This window comes from Motacilla alba, chromosome 1 (assembly GCF_015832195.1).
Source record: "Motacilla alba alba isolate MOTALB_02 chromosome 1, Motacilla_alba_V1.0_pri, whole genome shotgun sequence".
NCBI classification, from domain to species: domain Eukaryota; kingdom Metazoa; phylum Chordata; class Aves; order Passeriformes; family Motacillidae; genus Motacilla; species Motacilla alba.
Window position 1 is genome coordinate 6,889,072 of NC_052016.1, and position 17,527 is coordinate 6,906,598.

The window sequence follows — 17,527 nt, forward strand, 5'->3', positions numbered from 1 at the left end:
GTTAAGGAGGGCTGGTAAGAATTGTTCATGTAATAGAAGATAGAATTTCAAGGAATGCAGCAATTTTTTAGATGTTATCTGTCTTGTCAAAAAGACACAGGCAAACATATAAGTAAACAGAATAAGCATATTGATGAGAAATTAGTGAAATAGAGAATGTCTAGAATTCAGTATCCAGAATTAAGAATTTATTTATGAAAAAGCATTCAGTTATTCACTGCCAGACCACCAGCATTGCTGCAGACTCTCACTGGATATGCTGCCTCTCACTAGATGCTTTTACCACAGTGGAAAAAGTGAAGACATGGTCTGTGGGTGTTGAGATAAGCCAAAGTTGGCATTCTAGTAAAGCACACAGGTGGCAGCCACCTCTGATACTCTGATTTTTAAGCAAGTTGTTTCACACAGAACCACTGTGGTGTGGTTTACTGTGGATTTGTGTTATGTTTCTTTGTCCTCTCCTGCTGAGAGTTCAGCTTTTTCTCATGCGCTTGCACCTTCCACAATGCCTCCCATTTCTCCTTTTTGTCTCCATAGCTCTTGCTTCTCTCTCACCCCCATGCCATATAAAAATCATTCCCATCACCCTATGACCCAAAACCATGCCCTGGTGAAAAAGCAGGGTAATAGCTGGGTAGGAGATAACCAGGCAAGCAGGACAAGCAGAACAAAAACACATTCCAGCCTTTTCTGTCCCCCAGAGGATTCAGCAGTCGGGTGTTTCTCTCTCTTCCCTCCTTTATCCCAATGCCAATTTAAGAAATATTTGTGAAAACATTGGTTCTTCCTGATTTTACCAATGTTTCAGATTTGATTTCAAAATAATTCTTAGTGATGTTTCAGAATTTTACAGTATGTATTTGAAATTGTCTGGCAGTTCAAAAAGAGAAGTGAAGGTTAGGGTGGGAATGATGAGGACAGGCCAATAATCCAAGTGGCTCCATGAGGCATTGTTGGAAGCAAGGCTAAAACAGAACAAAGCTGAGCTTAATAAATCAGGTTTTAACCTCTCTCCCATTAAGCCATTTCTTATGTATAATTAGATTATCTGTGAGCACTTTTGATATATGTAAAATTTATTCAGTGAGTTTTCCTGTTAAAACTCCAGCTTTTTTAAGCTCCTATTCTAGTTGTACCAGATGAATTGAAAGTTCCCTTTTACAAAGTTCATTTTACCATGAGCCTTTGCTTTATTGATTTTTTATTCTATTTTTTTTCCCTGTCTGTTGCCCCATAGGAGCAGTCTCACAGGTGCTGGACAGCCTGGAAGAAATTCATGCACTTACAGACTGCAGTGAAAAAGACTTAGATTTTCTTCACAGTGTTTTCCAGGATCAGCATCTTCACACGTTACTAGATGTAAGTTTTCTGTGATAAAAATTTGAATGTGTTCCTGTATTTGTTGTTCATTGGATAATATTTTATTTTATCCTGATCATATTCCCTTTTCTTGCTTGATACCAAGATCAATTTCTTTAGTTGTAGAATGTAAGAATCATCCAGCACTTTATGCAAAAATACATTTTTAGGACTGTAATATAGAGTGTTTTAGAATATGTAAGTGATTAAGAGTTTGAGTTAATATGTTTGTTTTAAAATAATTCATCAGCATAGATTTTTTTCTTTTAATAAGGGCCAGATTTTGGTTTTTATTTTAAATGTGAATTGCAACTTTATAACTGTACATATTCTATTATTATTATTAACATTAAATGTACTAATCTTAGGCCAGTTCTGGGGATGTTCTTACAAGTGGGAAATTTTTTGTGTGAAGCGCCAAGGTGTGTTCATTTCTGTTTCACACTTGGACACAGTATTTAACAGGATCAATCATCTAAAATCTGCATTTCTCTGTGGTTCTGGAGAGCTGCTGGTCCATAAGGCAGCAGTGTCTTGCTGGAGTGCCAAAACACTCACTGAATGACAAATTCAAAAGCACATTGTGCTGTCAGTGACTTTGTATCTGCACAGCACTGAGGTCTAAAATAAAAGTCAAAAAAAGTAGCCGAAAAGATACTTTCCCTGATGTTTTTTTCTGGGCTATGTGGATACTTCATGTTGGAGACAGAGGACTTGCTTTTCAGGCAAGATCAGCTTTTTCTAAAGCAAGCTACACCTTGCACTGAGAAAAAACTCCAGATGGAACCAAGTGCACAGAGGCACCTTGGCAGGTGCTGTGACACAGCAGTGGCACGTCTGCAGAGCAAAGCAGCTGGCACTGAGGAGCCAGGGCTGACAGATCTGGTTGTTCTGAGGGCTTTTACTTCATGCCAGTTGTACTGCAGTCCTGTGGGCTGAGTAACCACTGGTAGGTGAAGAGCATCTTTTATTTTTATGTCGTTTGAGAGTAAATGTGCTCTGGTAACACTGTACAGCAAAAAATTAAGAATGGTAGGTGGGCATAATGAGATTAATTTAAAATAAGCACTCCTGGATCAAACCAAAATGTTTGTGTGATCACATGGATGATGATCTTTTTGGTACAATGTCTTAAACTGAACAGCTCAGTGAATATCACAAAGCTAACAAGGTGTGTGTGTTTGTCACCCGGTGAAAGAGCCCCAGGAGTAGGAGTCATTCCAGCTGTCTGATCTGCAGGTAGATGATGATGTTTATAGAGACTTGAGAGAGTTTCTGTAAAACTGTTGAATGCTCTGGTTCCCCTGTGCAGCATTGCAGGAGCATGAGCTGAATGCCAACAGTGCCACAGGTGCTTTGGTGTCCAGACTCTTTAAAATGTATTGAATCATTTGTACACTTGTTACAGTTTGATCAGTCACTTGAATTCTGTGCATTCTTGAAGTTTAAGGGGTTCCAGTCTGGAAGTGGCCCCAGCTGCTGGTTCTGAGCTGGCCTGTGTGGGATCACAAAGCTGCTGGCAGAGCTTCCCCACAGCACAGCTGCCCCTGGGACTGGAGCATCCAGGGATGGGGAGTTGGCTGCTAAGTGCTGATGGCATTGCCCTGGCACAACGCTGCAGTTCTAATCTTTGTTCTCTGATAATTGTTTATGCATTTTACATCAACAGTCATTGGATAAAATTATATGGAGCACACAGGAGGGAGGGACTTGGAGCTCGTGACTTTCCTGAATTGCATCTCCAATAACTCATCTTTGCAATTTGCATTAAAATATGAAACTTTTTTCCCAATTTAAGTTCACCTAGCTCATGTCCCAGATGCTTAAATTACTTTTTATGTGGCATGCTGCCTTACAAAAAGGTGCTCAGTTAATATGAACCAGAAATAAAAAATCTGGAGAGGAGTAGAATAATATGAGCGTAGTAAGAACCAAAATACTTGTGTCACTCATGCAGAAATGTTTTAGATATTTATTAACCATTATTGTGTTATCTTATAACTTCTTGGGCTTTGGTAAACCACATGTTTAATATCAGTATTTTTCTGGATGAAAGATCTGCCAGACATTAAGTCATGCTTCTGCAATGCTTTTGGTTTTTTCTGCTCTTGACAGTACCAGTCAGGTTCCTAGTACTTCATTCATGACCTGTTATTGCTGTAATGGTCTGTTGTAACTTTTCAAGTAAGAAAAACCAGCAGTGAATTCATACAATTTTCACATTCTTCATCACAGTTATTCTCGTAAACAGAAAGGGATGCATTTAATTGCACCTTCTAAAGATATCTGAGAGAGCAAAATGCCATCAAAAAGCATTTTTCTTTTACTATGCTACATGAAAGGGAGATGATAAAATCTTCCCAAAGATACTTTGGTTAGAAAAATACAGAATAAAATTCTGAAAGAGTTCAGTGTCTTGAAATACATATTTTAAAGCCTGAAGTTTCAGTATTATTTGAATGGGTAGCTCTTTCATGTCAGTAACTTGCATGTGGGAGATTGATCTCTGGTTTTGTATCAATACTATTCCAATTTCTTTCTCTGGAAACATCACCAGTTGTACTTGGATGAAGTTCTGTCAGGGAAACTTTTTATTCCTCTTAGAGTATTTGGGGTTACTGAAGCCTCCAGACCAAGTACCCTATAAACCATTATATCCCACTAAGTGGGAGTTTTCTATTCTCTTGTCAAGTTGTAGCTGTCACTTTGCATTAAGCTGCTGTTCCTCTTCTGTGGCCATTTTCCACAGTTAAATCTGTTCTCATGTTCCTACTCTTTCTCAAGAGTTATCCTTATTTTTAGATTAAGCACATGATGATAGATCATGCCTGCTGCTGAAATATCTTATTTTGCCTCTGAAATAACTTTTTCTGAAGGCCAAAAAGGAAACAACAGTCATTTTGTTAAGGGTGCAAGTTACCCATGTGTTGAGTTTTTTTCAGATTACAAAATAGAATTCTTTCTCAGTAATTCATTAACTTGGGTGTTATGAGGACAGGCACCTCTGAAGGCCAGAGAAGGCATCATCCTATTGATTGTTTTTAATGGAATAATTTGTTTAGGTGACTGTCTTAAGGCTCTCTTTCAGTTTACTTGGTGGCCAAAAGTGTTCAAAACAAGGGGAAAAAAGGTGCCAACTGCTTAGAAAGTAGTTAATCACTCTCAGCCAAATTCTGCAATACAGAAGCATATCCTGATGTGGGTTTATTGAATAGTTTCATTGTGTGTTCTTTTCATCATTTCATAGAATCCTATTATTTGTGTTGGGTGTTTGTTTTTGTTTTTTTTCCTGCACAGAAGTTTCACACTTCATTCTTAAAAACTTAATTGTGTTTACTCCAGAGAGTAAAGAAAAGGCCCTTCTAGAAACAACCATATAGAGATATTCACTGCCTAAAAAAAATTATTGTTTAATAATTTATTTTATTTTTAAGTAAAAGAGTAACTTTGATTTGCACAGATTTTTCTTTTTTCTTGCTCTGTTAAATGTGTGATGATCAAAATTTTGGTGAATGCTGTAGGACATTTCTCTGTGTCACTTAGAAATGTCTGGATTTATGACTATATAAAGCTTTATAGACTGTTTCATTCCAGTATCCAATTTAGATGATAAAGAATGCAGTACTGTATATAAATAACTTTATGGAAAAACAGAGTTAAATTTAAGTAGTGAAAGCAGTTTTTTATTACCATGGACAGATTTTTCAGAAGCTTTATCAAATGCTTGAATTAAATTATTTTTTATTGACCTTCATGAAAGACATCCTGGGAGACACTGCTGTCCTCTGTGAGAAGTAGTGATAAAGAAGCTGGAGAGAATTGTGAAGAGGTTGCTAATTTTGGAGGTCTTTTACTCCAATTATTATTTGTTTTGCAAAGTCTAGTGGGCTTCAAGGCTGTGCTTAGTGGGGAAGAGTTTTACCCAGGATGTTTCATCTCTGACAGTGCATCAAAGGAATTCTGCTCAGATGGAAACCCAGGAGCTGCTGCTTGAGCTGCCTGCTCTGAGGAGATCAGAGAAATCATTCTCCTGTGGGGTGGAGTGCTCTGGTCACCTCTGCAGGGCCCTGCCAGGGCTGACTCTGAATGCAGATGTCCCTCAATTTACAAGTGAGATTTTCACCCAGCAGGAGAACAATATCAGCTTTTGTGTGGCTGGGGCCTCTCTGCTGGCTTTGTCTGCATCTGTCTGTCCCAAGGCAGAGATAGTTCTCTAGGCCGGTGTCTTTTGGCCGTTCATTTTAAAAGTTTGTTACATTATTTTCATAGATGGAATCATTGAGGTAAGTGTTGTTATTGCTGTGATAGAAATGTTGCAAGCTTTCAAGAAAGTTTATTTTACTTTTTGCTGGCTTAACACATTACACACTTCAGGTTTTAACTACATGAGGTAAAATAAATTTTGCTCTGGCCATTTGTATCATCTATGTGTGCAGCCACCTCTTTCTTTTTCCAGTTTAATTTATATTTATATACAGTGCATATATTTAGGGCATGCTGATTTCTCAAGAAAATCTCACTTCTGTGGCTGTTATCCTTTGCTGCTCATGGTAGTGTTTCACAGGAACCTGCATCTGTGCACACTTCAGAGTTTCTTTAGGATTTCTTTTGAACTCTGTCATCCAGACAGATTTGGTCCTGAAGTCCAGACTTTTAAGGAAACATATTTTCTCTTTTACTGAAATGAATGTTGTTGGAACCTCAGTTCAGCTTCTTACATGGTTGGCTAAGGCTTTCTGCTGGGTTTATTTTGGTTTGTTCTGTTTACCCTCCCAGTCTGGATGTTGGCACAGTAAATTTGAATGTCCTTTGTAAGAGTTGCAGTTATTCAGCAGTGTCCAGGAAGGGCTGATACTATACTCCTCTGCTTGACAATGTTTTTATCTCTCTATGCATTTATCCTTGATCTGCTCTTTTTAGAGCAAAGTGTATTATTTTAACAATTTTAATGTATACTTTAGAATTTTAAAAGAAAGAGAGGGGGGAAAAGTGAAAAACATTTTGATTTTTCTCTGCAGAATGCTTTCATTTCCTTTTTTCTTTTATTTTAAATCATGAATAGACTGGTGGAATATGTGTCATATGATGTAGAAAATAAAACTAGCAGATGTGTATAAAAAGCCTAAATATTTTCCTAGATCATCCAGTTTTACTGTGTTTTGATTTGAATGAGAATGACTTTATATGTGAATCACATAGTGTGGTTCGAGGTTTTTTTGGATGCACATTGGTCCTTACCCTCTTGAATACTGATTTTGTTAACACTTATAGGGGGAGCATGTTTTAGTGAAACCTGAATGCTTCTCTTTTGCAAAAACAGATCACAAAGTGTGTTATGGATGTCTTGCTGAAAACCCCTCAGAGCATGTTAAGCTTAAGTGAAATAATACTTTATCATTTTTAAAACACATTGTTTTCATATTTTTAATTGTCCTTTGTTTCATATCATTGTAAGACAAAAACACATGGAAAATATTTGTTAAAAAAAAAACAAAAAAAAAAAAAGCACCCCAGAAGAAACTATGTTGGCAGGAAGGCACCTTGCTATTTGGGGAATCAAATCTGGCTTTTATCCCAGAGCAGAGGCAGCGTGCTCAGCCCCAGGAGTGGGAGGGACTGTCCCACACTGCAGTGGGAACTCCTTTCCCAAGCAGTGGAGACAGAACAATGGCCAGGCCTTAGGGAGAATTGTGGAGAATTCCTTCAGCAGGTGGGCTGGATCATCACCACCAGAGCAGTGCATTTGTTCTCCAACAGGTAACTTCTCTGGAAGCTCTGTCTGAAAGAGCACAAAAAGCAGAGGCTATCCTGGAATTCCTTCTGCATTATTTCATAATCATTCTCTAAAATACCTTCCATTTTCATCTCCCATCGTACCTTTGCATTTCGTTTTCTCTGCTGCTGGGATAGGTGGATCACTTTGCCACTCAGCATCCTCTCACTGTTTTCTTGTTCTTCCTGTTCCTCTGCCTTACAAATTAAGTGGGGGATTTATTTTGTATTTAGTCTTCACAGCAGAAAGCGTTGTTCCACATCTTTATAATATGTAATACTGAGAAGTGAGTGGGTCTCTTAAACCCAAGGCTAATACAAATATGAGCCAACAGTTACTTTTATATTCATTGAGAGTAATTTTTGAGAAATTTATGTATCCACCACTTTCCAACAATGCAAAATTCTGGCTTGGTTTTCATGACACTGTGACAGTTACTTTGTTATGCTTAAGCTGTTTTCTTTTTAACTAATATTCTGTCATTTTGAGTATAGATAAGCTTGATGCTGATGTGGTGAATCCTTAAGGGAAATTCAGTTTGATAATGCACTTTAAATGGGAATTTTAGTACTTAGCCCATTCTTCTTGGCCTGATGTCATCTCCCCTGTGTAAAAGGTGTGTCATTGTGTCTGTGTGCACCAACATTTCTTACTCCAGAGTCCACAAATTCTTTTTTTATGTGGAACTAAAAATTCCCCTTATTTCAGTCTGTTTTTAAGTTACTGGGCCCTGATACATCAAAGTACAGTAGCATTGTATTCCTGACACTTGTGGAATATTGAATTAACTTCACTGATACTGTCTTGGGATAAAGAGGATCAATTTCGTATTTAACTTTCTACATTTTTTTCACTTCTTGCATTGGGTGTAGTTCAAGTTTCTTGTTAACCATAAGGACTACCTGTTGTGTTTGGGTTTTTTTTCCTTATAAACCTTCAGATTCTTGGGTTTATTATTTCTCTTAGAATTTGGGATCTGCTCTGAGAAATGACAAAAATAAGGAAATGCTGCAGCACCTGGGCTGCAAATCTTGAATAATGCTTCAGCTTCTTCGTGTTGGGAGCTTAACTTTGGAGTGACACTTCAGTCTGCACTTAGTTTGCATTCAAAAACCCAAAGGCAATGTATAAACATCCCAGTGAGCTCTGCTTCTGTCTCTTAATTCAGTCAGTCCTCTCTGCCTCCTCCTTCTAGTCCTTCAGGTACTTGGCTGGGACCTGTTGACTGTTCTAGGTCCTGGTGATCTCATTGCAGTGTATTTTTATTCTCAGAATATCCTGGCAGGAAATTCATGTGAATAGGGAGAAACAAAAATTGTGAATTCCAGCATTAGCACCTCCTGGTGCAAGGTGTGCTCCACGTCACGAAGCAGGGGAGGAGCTGTGTTCTTGTTAGTTAGTGTGGATTTAACTGGTTTTATGGGTTCTGTATCCCCCTGGAATGAGGGTTATGGTCATTAGCATTTTCTCTTCAGGGTGATGATCCAACCCTGACAAGGTACTTTGGCCAGCAGGTTTGGGAATGAAGCCCGTTCAGGCCTAACCCAACTCTGTTAGTTCCTGTTCTTGGTTATTTGTCCATATTAAAAGGTGGGGGAAAGACAGGAGCAAAGCTTATTCTGTGGGGTGTAGCAAGGTGTTTTCCATGGAAAAAATCTCTTTATGAAGCCCTTCTGTACTGAGGGAGTCGTTTTTCCTGGCGCTTATTGAATCATTTGGGTTGGAAAAAATCTTTAAGGTCATCAAGTCCAGCTGTAAACCCAACAGTGCCAAGTGTACCCCTTCACCAGGCAGCCTGTTCCAGAGCTTGATAACCCTTTTTGTGAAAAATTTCTCTGATATCTAATCTAAAACCTTCCCTAGCACAACTTGAAGCTATTTGCTCTTGACCTGTCCCTTGTTACTTGGGAGAGGAGATCAACCCCCATCTTGCTCCTCCTTTGAGTTCTAAAGAGTGATAAGGTCTCCTCTCAGCCTCCTTTTCTCCAGACTAAACACCCCAAATTCTCTGCTCCGCCTGTTTAGACTTCTGTTCCAGACCCTTCACCAGTGCCTTTATCTAAACTCATTCCAGCACCCCAGTGTCTTTTACATTTACTTTTATTTAATCAGCTGCATGGTGTCATATCTAAAAAGTGCTTTGCCTTGGTTTTGTTAAGATCAGCTTCAATTATATCCAATGCAGTGAAAAAGGAAAAAAAAAAGTGACTCTGTTATTGAAATAATGGGATTTTTGTGTCCTTGAAGTCACTAATATGTCAGAGTACCTTGGGAAATAATGTTCTAAGCCCAAGTTTTTCCCAACACTACTACTGGTACATTCCAGAGTGAGAGTGTTTTGCTTTTTTAAATGGGACCTTTGAATTTTATCATATTGGTTTTCCAACTGCTGTGCTGGTTTTGTTGGTACTGCCATGTGCAAAGCAGTACCTTTATCTCGTCCTAGTTTGGCATATTTCATCTTTGCAAAAGATGTTAAAACATTTGCAGCGTGAACAGAATAAAGTCTGGTTACGTCTGTGTACTGTCTGGCGTGTCTTCAACATCTGCTGTCACTTGTGGAGAACTGCAGCTTCTACAGTCAATAACATTTTTATGATGACTATTAATATGGGTTTTCCTTAAAATAGGAGACAAATTACTAGGTTGGAGTCTTACTTTGTAAGGAATTAAAATGCTGTCAGACACTGGAGTCTGGGTTCATCATACCTGAATGAGGCATTTAGGGACACCTGAAATTAAATAGAAGCAAATAATGTCTGCTGTGATTTTGAGGAGTAGCATAACCATTCATTATCAGTACTTCTGTGAGACAGCTTGAACTAAATAAATAAATATCTTCTTGGTAACTGTGAAGCAAATCCAGAGGCACAATTCAAAAAGTCAATTGTAGGGGAAGGAATGCACAAACCTGGAGTTTATTTGGTACAAATATAGCCCTTTCCTTGGCTCTTTTGCCCCTGAAGTATTAAGGCTTTGATTACAGAGTAAGTGCATAGCACTTAATAATCTCTGCTGAAAAGGAATATGTTGCACAACAGAGCTAGAATTTGTTTGTAGCTCATGTACACTGAAGGTAGAAACTTCAAGCCTTGCGAAGAAATAGAATATACAAGCCAGATATTACTGAATATCTGTGGGGTCTGAACCAGTGTAAGCAGAAATGTGTCCTTGAATCTGTTTGTCACTGTATCAGTGTGTGGAGCTGCAGGGATTTGTGTAGTCTGTGTTTCAGACTGAACTCTGTGTGATTTCCCCACAGTTCATGGCTGCTTCCAGTTTTGCTACAGCATTATAACCTTTTGAGAGAATTTAAACTTGGATACATTTTCACTTTTTAAGGTTTTGATCAAAAGATATACAATAGATATGCCGACACTTAGCTACATAACAGGATGAAAAACCTTTTCAGTGATTTTTATCTGAACCTTCTGGTTCCACTCATGTCTCCAAGGATACAAAATATGTCAGTGGAAGATATCTTGATATAATATTGACTGGTAATGTCTAGTGCCACAGGGCATCTCTCCCTGCTGCTGACACAGGTGAAGGGCTGTGTGCTTTCCTTACAGCTCTCATGTCACCAGATTGCCTCTGACAGACCCCGTGAAGGCAGTGAAGAGGATTTCTTTCTGGGATCCTTTTTACCCTTTGGATCACTGCAAAGGCAGTACATGCACAGTCTTTGGCTGTGGCTGGGGAATGTGTTTTCCTTCTCAAAGGAGCCGATAATCGTTTCAGGGTTCCACCTTAACTAAAGGGAACCGTATCTCTCACCTGTCATTTTTGTTCCTCCTCAGAAAAATAAACCTTCATCATTTGTGTTTTACTAAGATGCTGTTCTGGTAGCACTGTCTGCCTGTCTGACAGACAGTTTGTTGTCTGTACAACACACTGAGAGGTCAGGAATTTAATTCTATCAGTTCTTGAAGTAGGTAAGTTCTTGTATCTCCTTCTTCTCCTGTAGGAAGGCACTGACTCCTTAGAAATGGGTATTATCTTCTGTGCCTCAGAAATGTGGTCATTAACAACCTGTTAATACATATTAAGCATTCTGCAGTTGGCATTTAACTTCACTGGTGTGCCAGGATTTCAGGGTTTGTGCAGTGAAGTTTGTCATTCTCACTCCCTACAGCACACCTGTTTGCCAGTCACATGCAGTGGGAGCTGAAGTAATGCCCAGAGAAAAATGGTTCTGCCCACTTGAATTTCTCTCCTCTCTTCTTACCTCCAAAAAGTTATATTTTATTTTATAACAAAACAAGTGAAGAAGCCCAGATGAGGAGTGATCCAAAAAAAAAAGAAAGCAGCTTCAAGTAAAAGCTGAAATTGCATAGGGCTGACTGAGTTTAGCTGGCATCATTTTCTCCTACATGTAGTAGGTAAGGGTGTAAGAAAATCTGGTTGTCTGTTTCTGATACAGGTAGCACCAAGTGTAACTCTGTTCTAAAAGACACATTATGAGCGTGTAGGAATATAGATGTTCTAAAAACAAGGTACAGTTGGCCTGCTTTTTGCAGATAAAAGTTCCTCTAAAAATTTGAAGTGTATGTATTTCTGTTCTGTCATGTGAATGATCAAACTTAAAACTGAAATTCAGGGTCCAATTGCTACTGCAGCATTTTTTACTGGAAAGATTATTCATGTGTTGCTGAATGTGAATATGCACAGAGGAATTGAGTACTTCAAATCTGCATAACCCTTGTCAGGGTTACTGAAAGTCTGAGTGCTTCCAGTAACAAGCTGCAGTGTTGGCAGCTGCCAGTTTTGGGGCATGACAGAAACAAACACTTGTTCAGACAGAATTAATGTTCTGCTTCAGACTGTCTTCTGTGAACATTCTGTCAGGGAATCTTGATTTTAGCTGATAAACTGCTTCCTGAACCCTTTTGTTGAATTAGTTTTGTTCGCATTGCTCAGCATTTCACTGGGTGAGGAACTGGCATGCAGATGTTGATTATGCTCCTCTTCCACAGCAAGTATCACAGAAAAAGATTTGAAGCTGTGGAGGGCTGTAGCCTATCATGCTCTAGCAGGCACAAAGGAGAGTCTGAAAGATGCCCTGGACTTACAACATGTTCTGTAGAATTATACTGGGAAGTGAATGTTAGGTCTCTGATGCTGAAATGGTAAAAATGAACTTCATGCACAGTCCTTAACAGTGGAGAACAGAGGGTTGGAAAGAGTAAACTGTCCTTAAACAAAGTTGAAGATAAGGCCTCTGCTGTGACCTTGCTACTCTGTGTTTTCCAGTAGGAGTTATTAGGTTCAGGGATGTGTTTCCTTGAGAGCTTAGAATCCCAGGAAAAGAGGCACCCATGGGAATGTTATCATATTTTACATGGAAGAGGAGATGTGAAACAGAACTGGCAGAAGAAAGAATGATGTGATCTAGCATTTCTCTAACTGGCCCTTTAATTTTAGCCATTCTTTGATACTGCTGCTTGTGACTATTACTTATTCGGTGGGTCGTGAATTTCTTTCAGTCTCTGAGCACATAAAACCTCTGGGGTGGATGGAGAACCAGGACAGGGAGCTGTGGGAGGTAACAAAGCAAAAACACTCTTTGTTAGTAAATGCTGCTGTGCAAGGGGCAGCACCTCCAGATGAGAATTTTTAACATGGTCCCAAAACCTAAAAGTGATGAAAAACAACCCTCTAATATCACTGTGTTGCCTGTGGTTAAACTGTTGAGAAAGTGAAATATATAAGGACATACTGTAATGATTATTTTTAGATGTTTCAATGTGGGGGTTTAATATTCGAGGTTGGCAGCCAAGTATCTGGTTTGAATTGCAACTGGATCCCCAGAAAATGTGTATTTGTATTGAATGATCAGGCAGCTTTATGCTCTAGTATTTCAGTAGCTCTTCTTTTAAGAAGTTTCTCATTTGCCTGACAGAAACTTCAAGATGTGAGTAGATAAAATACTTACTGATTTCACTGTGTGATCTGATCTTTATTACATTCAGGATCAGACCAGGAGGTGAGGATGAATTTCTGCTACTTGTGAAATATCTAAATTTTTCAGTGTGGCATTGAATGGGGTTGCATTGGGACAGTAGTCTGACTCCTCTTACAGGAAATGGTTAAAAAGGCATTTCTGCACATCTGAAAAACTAGTCAGAAGAGTAGAGTTTGTTGTTTTGTCTCGACTGCCTGCTTGTGGATTAGGCTTTGGGCTGTCTGCTTTAAATATCAGAAGAGATGAACTCCCTTTGTACAGGCAGAAGACAAAAAGTCTTGACGCTGCAAAAGCTGATAGCAACTCAGCTTGTGGGTATTCTCTTCATAGCTTTTATGTTCTAGCATGCAAAATTTAAATCAAAACTTGTGTTTTTGATAAGCAGTACAATTCTGTTTATTAGCTATAATGTCAGTATATGTTTTTATATCAAGTTTTGTTAATACATCAGTTGGGATTATTAATCTTGTCAAGAGCAAGCTCTCAGTTTCAATTTTCTTTCTAGGAAATGCAGAATATTGATGCTGAGGAGTGAGACTGAGGTACAAAGTACTCAAAAGTCTGGAAATGCCAGAAGTTACATATGCTGTGGCATTTTACTTTTTTTTTTAATGATTATAAATTTTTAATTGATATGTTTATCCTTATTGCTGAGTGAAATTGTTGGAGGTTGGGTTCCTGGGCTGAGGGGGCAGAGTTATTTGCTGGAAAATTGAGACTCCCAGCAAAAAGAAAGCCATGATTAGGGCACATATTTTGTCCTGCTGTAAATCTGTTGCTGTTGCATAGAAAAGCTTTCTGCAGAGGACAGTGAAGAATGAGCCAGCTCATTCTGCTCTACAAGAAACCACCTTTGGTATGGTCCCTGTAGGACTTAGATTTGCAGGGCTGCTGAAAGGAGGCAGCATTGTGAACAGGATGGGTTTCTGTGATGAAAATGTTGTAGGTAACTGCACCAAGTGATGTGTTCTCTGCCACAGGGAGCATACAGAGCCTGGCTGTAAGTGTAATTAATGTTCACTTTAATCTGTGATGTATACAAACAGGTGTTATTCAAAGTTTTCTTATACACTTTGTAAAACACTCGTGTAAAGGTGTGTTAAATTCTTACATCCAAGGGAGCAAATATTCTTTTTAATGTCTGAATGAAGCCTCTACATTCAAATGCTTTCATAAATCAATTATGCAAGCTGTAGATTCCTTAATTCTAAATTGCTTTTGCTACAGCTAGTATTTAAGTGCAAAAATATTGAAAAGTATTGCAAAACCAGTTTTTTTTCAAAGATTGCAAAGGAGGTGGGACTGCTTCACCAGTTCTGGTACATTAATGCACATTACAAGCTTTGCTCCTCTTGGCACTTATAAAAAATCTCCTTGAACTAACTTAAATTAGAGTGTGCCATTTCAAAATGAAGAGATCTCCTCGTGCTAGTGAATCTACCAAATCCCACATCCTTTCTCTGGGTGAGGCTGTGTTCTGCTCCACAATGAATACATCCCTTGCCTTGAGAAATATATCATCCTTAAACCTTAATTCAGATGTAAAGGTTTTTCTTCTAAGTGCTGTCAGAGTTCCTCCTAATAATTTGGTGCCTTCGAAGCAGACCTCAGTAAGCAGAAATCCTGGAAGATGAAATTTAAGTGCCATGCCTCAGCATGAAGGCACTGTGGAAAAATAAATGCACTCTTGTTTAGTCTGAACTTTGCCTTGATTTTTTTTCTAAACATTCTTTGAGGAACTCTGCTCCCTAATTTTCTTTTTGCCTCCTTCCTAATCTCAGAAGATAACTCTCCCATGTTAGTGGGGAAAAAACTGTTTCTGTAAACTGCTGGTTGTTTTGGGTCGCAGTAATGAGGGGAATCAGCAACTTCAGACACTTAGCTTTTCAGCCATTGCTAGAAGTAACTAATAAAAATATTTTCAGGGTAACTTTTCTGTAATTTCATTACTCTTAAAAAGGAAAAAGACATTCAGTAATATTCATGGTGGATATCATGCATTTTCTGCTGTGCTTTGGTCGGGACACAGTGCTCAGTGCAGTTTCTTAACAGGCTTAGAATGGTGGTACTTCGGAATTTGCATTTGCTGGAATTTGCACAGATTTTGTTAATTTATTTAACAAAAGGTAAAACAAATAATTGTGTGCACAAATAAAATGTCTCCTGAACTCCAAGCTAGGAGAAAGCTTGTATCTGAAAGCTTTCAAGGCTGCTTAAACTGTGGAGTTTAGTGGTGTTTTGGCAGCACAAGCTGAAGTTGTTGCATTGGAATGAACTGATTTAGCTTGACTTTTCTCCTTTTCTTTCCCCAAGAGAGTGGTGTAACTGTCCTGCAGGGAATGTTTTTTTGGAAGTGACACTGTTGGCTGGTTTTGTGCTTATTTCTGTATGGGCTTGAAACGTTCAAAATGTTTGTTAAATTGTTAACCCAGGGAAGTGATGGTGATGTTGGGTTGCATTTATGGTAGTTTATGTATCTAAAACTGAGTGGTATTTCATGTTGTGTGAGAAAGAGAAGAGGGCAGTTCTGTGTCCTGGCAGGATTCCCTTTTTCAAACATCCAAGGCCATTCTGAGTCAAACAGTGGAGCTGTGAACTTCCAGAGGAAGCTCCTGAGCACTCCTTGCTGAGCAGCCTGAATGCTGCTTCTTGTCACCTCATCCTTGGCAGTGTTAGAATTTCCTGAAGGTTTTAGAGTCACTTTTGTATTTTGAATGCTTTTTTATATCTATTATTTTGAATTTCAGTTAAATTTTGAGTGTTTCCAAAGTTGAGATTCCCAAGCTTCCCTGGGCAACTTGTTGCAGTGTTTCACCACTCTTGTTGTGATAAAAACATATCTTAATTCCCTAAAAATGTTATTTATGCTTTTTTTTCTGTCTTCTATATAAAATAGTCTAACATAATTAGAAAATAATTATAGGCATGACCATCTTTATATCACTTGAAATGTAAGCCAAAAGGTTTCATTTGAAAATACTGCTTATTACAGTACCTGTTTATTCTTAAGTATGCATTTTTTTTCCTTTAAAACAGGAACAGTCTGTTAGGTTTGTATGAAAAAGAGCCTGTAATGTCTTATCTCTAATTTGAAACCTGAAGAAAAATCTTTCCTCTGTTGTGCTTTACATAGTTGAATGTTTTTTTAAAATAATAATTAACATGGAAGGTTTGCAGTAGCCTGTTTAAATACAATTACATTCTTCTGTCTAATAGGAAATCCTAGTAAAATAAGGTTACCCTTTTTATGAGTACTCATTCTTGGAAAGTTTGTTTTTCTGTTCTCAGAGTATTTGGCTTTTGTAACGTTCTATCTTCAAGAGCATTTTCCCACTTTCCAAGGTTTATTTAAATTACCGTTCAGAATGTTTGATGGTTTGATTTATTGAGAAAAGTGAGATAAGCAGATTGCCTCGATTTTATAGCAGAATGTTTGGTTTATAGCATTTCTTCAAAGATTCATAGGGTCACTTCTAGTAGAAGAATATAGTTTCTGTAAATCTGTGGCAAAAGCATGGGAGGTTTGCAGAAGCCCTTAACCTCCTGAACTTTCCCATGTCATCCTATGAACTCTCAATCTATGGTGCTGTTCAAATCAGGAAATGTTTAAAAATGAAAAGCCAAAACCCTAGGCTGCTAGATTTTTGTATACAGAACATCTGGGAGTTTTGCAGTTTAACAATCATCCTAATCCTCATAACATAAGCAGGCTGTTGTAAGCACTCATTCATTTATATAAAGTAGCATATGATTTCAATAGTTTGTTTTCTTGTTATTTCAGCTTTATGACAAAATAAACACAAAATCTTCGCCACAAATCAGGAATCCTCCAAGTGATGCTGTACAGAGAGCCAAAGAGGTAAAGGCTTTAAAGTATGGTTTTTTTTTACTTTGAAAGGTTGATTGTATTTAAACTGTTATTTACTTTTCTTCATTAAGATGTGTATTCTGGCTCATTATCTGAATTATTTCTGGAATATTACCATCGCTTACCCAAGTTATGTAACAAGTTGCATAAACTTGCAGAATTCCATTATCTGTGTAAGGATTATGAATATTACTCCGTTTAATCATTTAACCTTTTCTTCAACAGTAGTGGTGTTAAAAGGGACATTCCTGCTGGGGAATTGCTGTATCTTTCCTGTTCAGGTTATTTATCTGCACCAGAAATCTGATGTTTATAAAATTTAGTCACAAAAATAAATGTTTTGAAGTGTCAGCTTTTTAAATTGGAAAAAAAGCCAAGTTTATCATAGATAGGTCTAAGAAGAGCAGACTTGGAAATGCAGTGAAGGTGGCCCACTAAGACCAAAGATAGCCACAGATGTTCTTAATTCTTGCACCTGGCAAATAGTATGTTATTTGCTTATTTATGGCAAGTAGTAAAAAGCCCAAACCCATATTGTATTATGTATTATCAATAAAAATTC

The 17,527-nt window shown here is 38.1% G+C and overlaps 1 protein-coding gene across 17 annotated transcripts in view; it reads left to right on the top strand.

Annotated features, from left to right (window-relative positions):
• The window catches only part of CASK (calcium/calmodulin dependent serine protein kinase), a 191,271-nt gene that overhangs the window by 135,037 nt on the left and 38,707 nt on the right, over nt 1-17,527 (top strand). For all 17 annotated transcript variants that reach the window (XM_038145443.1, XM_038145469.1, XM_038145453.1 and 14 more), the window contains 2 exons: nt 1,238-1,359; nt 16,879-16,956. In XM_038145443.1, coding sequence (XP_038001371.1) covers nt 1,238-1,359; nt 16,879-16,956 — 200 coding nt within the window. The remainder of the gene's footprint in view (nt 1-1,237; nt 1,360-16,878; nt 16,957-17,527) is intronic.